Genomic DNA, 11,002 nt, shown 5'->3' with positions numbered 1-11,002 from the left:
TATTGGAAATTTTCATTGTACTATACTGTACTTACTGTACTTATTATCTGACTTGACTTGCATATACAGATTTTAGATATAGCCTGTTTTTTTTATATTACACAACAATAAAGTCTCGTCAGAGCTAGGAAAGAATAAAAGCAGATCAGGCAGAAAAAGCAAGAGGCAAAAAAACAGATGACAATTTTAAAGTCAGATGAAGGAAGAGGCAACTATGGTAAATCCACAACATACATCAAATTAATAATGATTTTATTTCAAATATTTACTGATCTAAACACCATTTCATGTGGTTGCTACACCAGGAATCTGCTGTTAATATTGAATGGTCCCTTTGCAGAAAAACAGCCCCAAAGCATGATGTCTCCACCCCCATGCTTCACAGTAGGTATGGAGTTCTTTGGATGAAACTCAGCATTCTTTCGCCTCCAAACACAAAGTTCTATTTTGGTTGATGATTTTAATTGTGATTTTCTGGATTTTTTTTTCTTATTTTGTCTCTCATCGTTGAGGTACAATATACGTATGATGATATCTGAAGGATTCCTCTGTATTTTACCCTGCATTCATGGAGAATTTTACCCATAAAATTAACAGTAGAAATAACTTCAGTTCCACTTTGGTATAGACACACCCCAGACTGCTTATAACGAGCACTGTCTGTTCTTTTTCCAAAGCCAAGACGAAAGTAATTAAAACAAAATATACACAATCTTAGTGTTTTAGTGGGCGTGAACAATAAAAATGAATAGTAAGTAATATCAGACTAACCAGTGGTGAATGTACAGTAAGGGTGATTAAGAACAGGACATGACAGTGATGAATGCTGCAGGACTGCATGTGTGAGGAGACACAACAAAAATCTTTATTGACAATAATTTTGACCTTGATTTAAAATATCATTCATTTAACTTGATGGAATATGGTAACCTGATCCTAATTCCTGCTGACATTTAGTGTGTGATGGAGACACCTATACACCTGCAAGCGATCATGCGGTAGCGTCACAATGCAAAAAAATGATGCAGTCATAAAGAGCTTTGAGCTTTTCTGCTTAATGCGAGTGTAAACAGTGATTTATTTTTTATATATTGTTCCTATCAAGAATAAACAAATCTGGCTATTTTGCTCTAACCTGTCATAACCTACATAGTTGCCACTATGTGGCTCCATCTATACTGGCTCTATTTAAAACTCAGAACTTCTTAGCAGTACCAGCTTCACCACTGCTGCTTTTATGCTTGCTTCCAGACATCCTGGGATTCCCACTACACGCACTTGACACATAATGTATGTAGAATATTTTGTCCCGTGTCACTGATAGAGAGCTCCAGGGTAGTGTATCAGGCCTGTACCTGGGAGACCTCTGCATAACCCCTGAACTAAACTGAACTAATGTGGTATGGTTATGTGTTTTGTGAATTTTATGTTAAAGTCTTTGCCAAAAAATAATTATGGCTTTTTATTATTATTATTCAGTCATACCGGCCTGTTAGGACTCATTTTCTTTTTGTTGTTGGAAGCAGCCCAACATTTAGACGCAGATATATACCTGCATAACTCTGGGTCAAATTACATAATACACTCCCTAACCAAATAAATCAATCTAAAGAAGACTATTAAACCTTAGAAAGATAGTGCTGAACCCTCATCTTCACAGGAGAAATGTGATCAGATAAACATGTTAGATTATATGGTTATACTGTAGTTAACCATAAAGACATGGCAGTGCTTTACCTACAGTACTGTGTGTATCGTGCAGGAATGTATTAGATTTAATAAACTGTGTGAAGTTCAGATTTCTGCTGTTTTTCCTCTTTTTCCTGTGTTGGGAAACATTTATTTTAATCTCAGATAGGAAACAACTATTGTTTTGTTTTTTTTATCCCCTGGGCAGGACAGTGGGCTCCACCCCTCACAACAGCATTTACTCCAGGTCCGCTGGTACACATGCTGGTGCCATACATTTACACTTCATTACTATCCACTGGCTTATTTTTATTCAGTTCAGTGCTAAGATTCATGCTTGCAAAAATGCTAATAAAAATATTATTTATTTATGCAGTAAAACTAAATGCCTTTGTACAGTTTGCTCAGTGACATGCAGCTGTTGCTGTTTGATGGATCCATCGCAGTCATCTAATAAATCAGTGTAATTAAAGATCTGAAGTCATATATTTCACATATTAAAGCTGAGACAGAGCTGTTATCCAGTCTCATGACTTTAAAATGACTAATTGTCATGATTAATTGTAATTGCCGTAGGTGTTACTAACATTACTGCTTAGTCAACGCTATTTGCCACATGTAGAACTACAGTAGGGTTAAAGTATAAAATAACAAAAATCTACAAGATATGTAACCTAAATAGAACGTAGAATAGATGACTGGTTTTACCATTAAGGTTATGCATGTTTGGGTAACGCTAACTTTCCAGTATTCAAGTTCTAGATCCTCTAGAGGCAGTGTTATGATCTGGGGTTGTTTCAGCTCAGACTCAGCATCGCTATGGGGCAATAAAATGAAGTCAGCTGACCATGTGAATGTACTGAATCACCAGAGTATCACATCTATGGAGGGTTTCTTCTCCCCTGATGGGACGGACGTGTGCCAGGACTCACTGAGAGTGTGAGAGTGTGGCTCTGGGAGCATGAGGAATTATTTACACACGTGACCTCCATAAATAAACCAAGAGATCAGATTATATTTATAAAATATATTTAAACATGATGAGCAGTTTAAGGAAAAGCTCTTTAGCATTCTATAGCAAAACCTACAGGCTGGAATAATTGTTGTATATTTACCCAAAATTACACATTAAGGAACTACACCTTTTCTGTTTAATTAGTACAGTTTAGTATAATGGTATACTGTAGGTATGGTAATGGTATAGATGATGAGTGGGGGAATGAGTAAGTGAAATTGTTTTTAGCTTAATTACTGTAGGTACACAGACCTAGATACCGTGTGGACATGTTTCTACTTCTACATATGTATTCATTAACAGGGTTCTCCAGATACATTGTCGTGATGGGTTGTGTGTATAGAGTTTGGGCAGAATTCTCACTTTATATTCTCTTCTGTCACTAGGATGTGCTATTTCTGCACAGTAAATTGATAACCTTATACATTAGTTTGAACCCTGGGTTCAAATGTCAAACTCCACTCAGGGAGTTATTTGGTTTGTCTCTCAGCACCACCTCCATTCATTAAGTTCTCCCTCTGCTCTCTCTCTCTCTCTCTCTCTCTCTGTGATAATGACCTTAATGAGAAATAATCCAAACACTTCACACTGTATAGTCAGGTGCAGCAGCCGACCTCATGGCCACAGCCGAATGGATCGTACCTTACTGAAGAGCAGGTCGGTGTGCTCTGCATGTCTCCATTGTCTCCATGCATGTCTCCATTCTTTTTCATTCTGTTATGTGTGTGTTTTTTCACAGACAAATCCCCACTGCTAATAACCACAAAATACACCCTCTGCCCCAATAACCACCCATTGATGAAAACAGAGATTCTCAATACCGTCTGTACAAAACATATATGAAATACCATTAAACTGTGATTTTTCTTTCTCTCTCTTTTGCCAGAATGTCTGTTGAAGTCCATGCTAACAGAATTATCAGGGATTTATATTAATGTGCTCGGTCTAATAGGTCGTTCCATCCACCCACTTTATTTATGTGCCTCATAAAACTTAAGGTATTATACATTTGAAATTAGAGAAAATATGTTTTATTTAGTATAATGGCAGTACAAACAAGACACTTCAGATCAGTTATTTATTTACTAAATTTATTATATTACTTCTGATATGTAAAATGAATACCAATGTCATCCACATGCAGCAAACATACAAATGTAAAAGTGCATAAAAAAGTACTGTATATAAAATCTTAAAGTCTAATCTCATTAAGGGTTAATGTCACTATGAGATGCTGTTGGTGTTCTCATTAGAATCACTCAGTTATCATGAACATATCGCTAAATAATAAAATTCTGAGGATTTATTATAAATAATTTACACATTTATATATTAAACCAGTATTTAAACATCCCTCATGAAATGTATTTCCCTCATTTAATACCATTTCTATGCATAGTTCAGTGTCTGCAATAAGTGGTTAAACAAAATATAATTACAATACTTAAAAAAAATTATATATATATATATATATATATATATATATATGTGTGTGTGTGTGTGTGTGAACAATTCCAAATCTGGTCATTCAGTGTGTTCATGTCATGACTTCCTGTCGTTACTGAGTCTAGACCTGAGTAACTGATGAACCCCAGATCATAACACTGTCTCCAGACACTTGTACAGTGGACACTATGCATGATGGATCCATCACACAGCACAAGCGTTCACACACTACAGACAACTTGAGAACGCCAATTAGCCTAATCTGCATATCTTAGGACTGTGTGAGGAAACTGGAGAAGCCGGGGGAAACCCACCAAGCACGAGGGGAGAACATGTAAACTATATTTACACAGAGACCCAAGGAGGAATCAAATCCCGGACCCTAGAGATACAAGGCGACACCACTACACCACTGTGCACATTGTTTTTTTTAAGTCACATTTTAACAGAAATATAGATTTTATTTAAGAAATATAGATTTATATTAAGAAATAATATTTGTAGTGACATTGTTGAAAAAATTGTTCCCATAAGCTTAATGAAAATGTGCACTAGGTTTTATTAACCTGCCTGTGAAGTGAAATACTTTACATGATGGTCAAAGACTTACGGAAGCAAAACAGACAAAGGCTTGAGTGAAGATACTCTACTTGAGTCCTCAGAATGCTCCTTACTGCTTTAGTGTCTTGTCCCCAGTCTGTAATGGATTCAGCAGACGCTCTGAAGGCACTAAGTGGCAGAGTGCAGACTTACATCTCACCTAGAGCAAAGTAGTGATATTCTTCTCCCCTGCACCTCTTGGTGTTTATTTCTGGCTTGTAAATGAACATGTAGAATGTTTTCATGTGTGTGTGTGTGTGTGTGTGTGTGTGTGTGTGTGTGTGTAAACTGAATATGTAGTATGAATAAGAGATGTCATTCCTCTTCAGATAGCAGTGGCATGTGTGTTGACTCCTGCGTCCCCTCAGTGCTGGTGTTTGCGTGATGTCCTCTTCCTGTCCCCCCTGCGTGTCTGTGTTTAAGATTTTCCTGTTCAAACTTCCTCCTTAATTGTTCCAGTGATGTGTCGCTGAACGATCTCTTACATGGGTTCTCAGTGCTGTGCAAACGGTCAGACCCGCTCCTGCCGTGTATAAGCTCCTGCTCTGCTCCCTGGCTGCTCCAAAGCCACGTCACCCCCTTTTCAGCTTTATCTTTCTGTAATGTGCATTAACACACACACAGTCACACAAATTACAAAAACAATGACATATGCATTGCATAAAACCTACCACCAACTCCAAGTCAAACAGCGTAAAGTTTAGTCTCTGTTACTCACGTGTTTCCTCTGATGTTGTTTCTTTCCTCTCCATTGATACAGAACTGCTCCCAGAAGCAAAAGCACGAGTACCACAAGTACCGCAACAGTCTTCATCCACACTGTCATATACTCCTGTCTTTGTGGACATTTATTGTCCTCTACAAAATACACACACACACACACACACACACACACCCATATATACGTACAGTTAATGTGTGTTATCTACACACTTGTCATGCATTTTAACCAGGCCTACTGTAGCTCTTTGGTTTCAGGAAAGGGATGCAGCAGATTTGTACATTGTATGATTTCAGTGATTCACATTAGATTTAAAGATTTATTTAATCTATTTTGGTAGATCAGTTTTAACCGGCAATCCAGATGTTTCTCTTAACGCTCACTCCGGTACGGTACCTTCCACAGTGATGGTGTACATATGAATGGCCTCATTATTCTTCATGTCACGGATGATGTAAACTCCACTGTCAGAGAGGTTTGCATCTACCAGTGTTAGAGTTGAGTGACGCAGTGATGCTCTGCGTGTGTATTCGGCTTTACACTGCAGTGTGTCTCCATCCACTGTACAGATCTGTCCACTGTACCGACCAGTTGTTTCTATGGGGTTAAAAATCACCTCCACCTGCTCCGATATGGCCAGATGCATCACCAGGGCTTCACCTGGCTTTTCATGAAGCAATGAAACCATGGCTAAAGAGTCAAAACATTGAATTATTTGTATTTGGATCAAATGAAAGACCGTACAGTATGATTGATCAGCACTGGATGGTCAGTAGGACAGCTGAAGACACTTACTCTCAATGCTGAGATGGACATCACAGATGTCTCTGGAATCACAATCACATGTGTATAAGCCCCTCTTACTGTAATCAGCTGTAGTAATGCTGAGGGAGAAGTTTCCCTTTAGGTACTGATCATAAGACATTCCATATCCCTCCACTGAGCGGCACGATTTCTGATCACACTGAGCCAGAGCAATGTCTCGGTTTTTGAACACGGTCCATTTGACTGAACCGGAACATCTCCGTTTGCAGGGAAGAGCAGCAGTGTCGTTAACTTTCACCTTTACAGCTGGAACAGCTAATAATGGAGATGAAAGAGATATTATACACTGTATCAGAAAGACAAGCTAATGCCATCTTAACTCTTGTTTTAGATTTGCAGTGTGCAGTAAGAGTGTACAGTGAGAGTGTACAGTGAGAGTGTGCAGTGAGAGTGTGCAGTGAGAGTGTACAGTGAGAGTGTAGAGTGAGAGTGTACACTGAGTGTAGAGTGAGAGTGTACAGTAAGAGTATGCAGTGAGTGTGTGCAGTGAGTGTGTGCAGTGAGCGTGTGCAGTGAGTGTGTGCAGTGGGAGTGTGTAGAGTGAGAGTGTGTAAAGTGTGCGTACAGTGAGTGTACAGTGAGAGTGTACAGTGATAGTGTGTAGTGAGTGTAGAGTGTGCAGTGGAAGTGTGCACTGAGTGTGCAGTGAGAGTGTAGAGTGCGCAGTGAGAGTGTGCAGTGGGAGTGTACACTGAGTGTGTGCAGTGGGAGTGTACAGTGGGAGTGTACAGTGGGAGTGTGCAGTGGGAGTGTGCACTGAGTGTGTACACTGAGTGTGTACAGTGGGAGTGTACACTGAGTGTGTGCAGTGAGAGTGTACAGTGGGAGTGTGCAGTGAGAGTGTACAGTGGGAGTGTGCAGTGAGAGTGTACAGTGGGAGTGTGCAGTGGGAGTGTGCAGTGGGAGTGTGCACTGAGTGTGTACACTGAGTGTGTACAGTGGGAGTGTACACTGAGTGTGTGCAGTGAGAGTGTACAGTGGGAGTGTGCAGTGAGAGTGTAGAGTGTGCACTGAGTGTGCACTGAGTGTGCAGTGGGAGTGTGCACAGTGAGTGTGCACAGGGAGTGTGCAGTGGGAGTGTGCAGTGGGAGTGTGCAGTGAGAGTGTAGAGTGTGCACTGAGTGTGCAGTGGGAGAGTGCACAGTGAGTGTGCACAGGGAGTGTGCAGTGGGAGTGTACAGTGGGAGTGTACAGTGGGAGTGTGCAGTGGGAGTGTGCACTGAGTGTGTACACTGAGTGTGTACAGTGGGAGTGTACACTGAGTGTGTGCAGTGAGTGTGTGCAGTAAGTGTGTGCAGTGAGTGTGTACAGTGGGAGTGTGCAGTGAGTGTGCACTGAGTGTGTATTGAGAGTGTAGAGTGTGCAGTGGGAGTGTGTACAGTGGGAGTGTACGGTGGGAGTGTACAGTGTCCAGTGAGTGTGCAGTGAGTGTGCAGTGAGAGTGCAGTGAGAGTGTAGAGTGTGCAGTGAGATTGTGTAGTGAGAGTGTGTATAGTGTAGAGTGAAGTGAGACTTACCAGTGGTGAGTGTGAGTGTGAGTAAAAACAGGACACAGTGATGGACGCTGCAGGACTGCATGTCTGAGGAGACACAACACCACCATCAGCACTGCACAGGTGGAGAATAAAGCAGAGACAAAGTCAGTGAGACAGATACACAAGACTCTCTCTTAGTAACACTGTTATTTGTGACTGCTCAGTGTTAATGTTATAAGACATTAGTGCTGATTTTAATACAGTGGATCACTGTATCTTGCATAAGAAACTGAAACAGTGAGTTGGTATCTGTGCATCAGCTCTGGAGAGGTTTGCATCCTACATTTCTGGCAGAAGCATTAAAGAATCATGTTTCGTCAACTGAACTAATCATGTGGTGTCCCTCAAGGTTCTGTTTTCATTTCTGATTTAATTTGTTCTGTTCATGCTTCCTTTTGGGCAGATAATAAATGAGTATAAAGACATATCTTACCATCTCTCTGCAGATGATAGCTAAATATAGATTATAGATTTCCTCCAAGTTTCATTAAATTACAAACTTTTTTATTGTAATACCAAACTGGATGGCAGGTTTATATTTCTACTGCTGAATTATGATGACACTGAAGTTCTTATTTCTGCCCAAATCAGTGCTGTCCTGAAGGTGAGTCTAGGTTTTTTTTCATTTTATGATAAACCAATTCTCTGTAATTTAGGTGTTTGTATGGGCTGGTCTTTAAAATTTGAGCAGCTTGTACTGTAAGTTGCTTGGTTCAATCTGATTTACTTAATCACCATTGCTAGGCTGAGATCTATTCTGTCTAAAATTAAATGAGAGATTATAAATTAGTTTATTTAATCACGTTACGAGCTTACTCTACCTGGAGACCACGACTCAGGGAGCCTAAGCATGCTGACTGGCCTGAGCTCTATTGGAGGAGAGGGATGGGTGGCAGTTACGATCAGTCGTGATGATAGCCAATCATGTGAGCTCATGTAAGGAGGATAGCATTTTCCTCTGAGTGTGTTGGACCTCACCTTTCGGTGCGTGAACAGGCAGTTTAAAAAGATTCATGTAATTATCTTACAAATTACATTAGAAAAACCCATCTGGATAAACTTCAGGTGGTTTTAGAGCTATGCATGGAAAAGCTTCTGTCTATATTAAAGATCTACTGCAACTGGACACCTTTGGTCTTCAAATCAGGGCTTACTAGCTGTTACTCCTCCAGGCTTAAGACTAAAAAAGTCTGACAGACAGATACATTAGGGACGAGGCCATTTCTACAATTAAGTATCATTTTTATGGATGAAAATTATACATCATATGTCATTCTAGAATTATAAGGGCCCTAAAATTCTAAATAAATAAAATTATTATTAACACACTGGACAGAGAAAATTACAATACCTGCATTGAGTTTAAACATACACAAAATAATGTATTACTATTTATATTCATGCAGGAGCCGTGGGAAAAAGATAGTATATCAGGGGAGAGAGGAAACCTGGACCATGCAGAAACAGATAAAAAAGGGAGAAAATTAAATATATTATAAATTAATCAGTTTACTCCACTGGACATGAGATCAGTGGACACTGTGGATCCTTTTAAAAAGCAGCTAAAGACTTAATTGACTAATAAATTTTTAAGTAGCAGTTTTCATTTTGTTTTACATTTTACATTTAGTCCACTACATATTTGAGTTTTGAAGATACAAACACACATTCAAGCATATTCAGTTGCAGAAGTTAGCTCATATGTCCGCTGTAGCAATAATTATGCGGACAAAAGTGAGAATAACTGAGAGAATGGAGCGAGCTGAAACGATGGCAGACATCACTCGTTTATTTTAACATAAATCGTTTAACCATGTGCACGATTCTAAAGAACAAGACAAGATGATGAAATGTGTTAGTTTTATACTGTGTATAGTCAAGTGTGTCAGTATCCCAGTACATAAACAATGTTTGTTGGAATTACAATCGAATTGCACTTACGAAGAGCTCTCGCAATGGAACTTGTTCACATGTTGGGGTCTTACAGAAGTTTGTTTTAATGCTTATTATAATTAGGTAAGAGTTTATGTGATTATTCTTCTTGTGAAGCACTTTTGATGTTTTTTTTTTATATATGTGCTAAAGGAATAAAATTACTCAACAGAGACATGTAGTGTTAGCAGCAGTAAAAACAGGTAGTGTGTATGTGTGTGTGTGTGTGTGTGTGTGTGTGTGTGTGTGTGTGTGTTCCTCTGTATTCTCATGTGGCTGTGGTGATGAGATTTCTCTTTAAGCTGTTAACTATATTTATTCCAATATCTCGATAACCTTGCCGGATTTGTCCGGTTTGTTCTTTAGACCTGCCGCCTTTCCCTGCTGTTCTACACACACACACACACACACACACACACAGATCCCACACGGATTATAAGATCATTTCCGCGGATGTTATTCTGGAGTCTTTGGGTCAGTAATGTCTGTGACTTACCGTGTCCACCTCCGTCACTTTAACCCGTCCGTCTGTCCGTCTGTCCCGGCCTCTTCCTCTTCCTCTTCTGCTTTTATGTTTCTTTCGCTTTCGTTTCTAAAAGTAACGCGTTACACTTTACAGTAGAAGAACCCGCTGACGTCATTTTATAACCCCCACTGCCCCCCACAACACCAACGGAAATGTAGAAACGTCATTGAAATTTATATTAAAATAATGAATAGTTGAAATAAGTGTTGATGATATATTAACTGACTATAAGAATTATTTAACAGTTATGACTATGAATAGAATTCAAGAAGACTAAACCCCGCCCCCTTTATAAACACACAAATTTTCAGAAAAACTTGGAGTGAGATTCTGTAAATATGAATGGGCTCAGGTTCTGTATATTTATCATTGCGCATATTCATTCACACGCGCGAGCGATGGGTTTCCCGCCCCTGAGCTCGGTGATGTTACAGTCACATTCAGTAACCAGAGGGGATTAATTTCCTCAGCAGCAGAAACAACATACATGTTGTTTAGACTTTGTTAAATTTATATTGCTTATAAATAAAGGTAAACACAAAAACTTTGTAATTAAGAAAAACGTAAAGTGTGGATAGTACGGTTTAATGTCAGTCTGATTAAAAGCGGTATGTTGTTGCTGCTGCTGAGGAAATGAATCCCCTCTGGTTACTGAATGTGACTGTAACATCACCGAGCTCAGGGGCGGGAAACCCATCGCTCGCGCGTGTGAA

General features: G+C 39.5%; 1 protein-coding gene across 1 annotated transcript; it reads right to left on the bottom strand.

The window, feature by feature from the left end:
• Positions 1-5,016: 5,016 nt before the first annotated feature.
• On the bottom strand, positions 5,017-10,147 carry LOC128509034 (uncharacterized). The gene is made up of 6 exons (XM_053480550.1): positions 10,100-10,147; positions 7,814-7,876; positions 6,267-6,551; positions 5,868-6,161; positions 5,469-5,608; positions 5,017-5,347 (listed from the first exon to the last, which is right to left on the bottom strand). The coding sequence occupies exons 2-6, from the start codon at positions 7,872-7,874 to the stop codon at positions 5,066-5,068; spliced, it is 1,062 nt and encodes a 353-aa protein (XP_053336525.1). The 5' UTR covers positions 7,875-7,876; positions 10,100-10,147; the 3' UTR covers positions 5,017-5,065.
• Between the last annotated feature and the right edge of the window lie 855 nt (positions 10,148-11,002).

This window comes from Clarias gariepinus, chromosome 21 (assembly GCF_024256425.1).
Source record: "Clarias gariepinus isolate MV-2021 ecotype Netherlands chromosome 21, CGAR_prim_01v2, whole genome shotgun sequence".
NCBI classification, from domain to species: domain Eukaryota; kingdom Metazoa; phylum Chordata; class Actinopteri; order Siluriformes; family Clariidae; genus Clarias; species Clarias gariepinus.
Note: the sequence above shows the minus strand (reverse complement) of the source record. Positions and strands in the feature narration are given on the sequence as shown.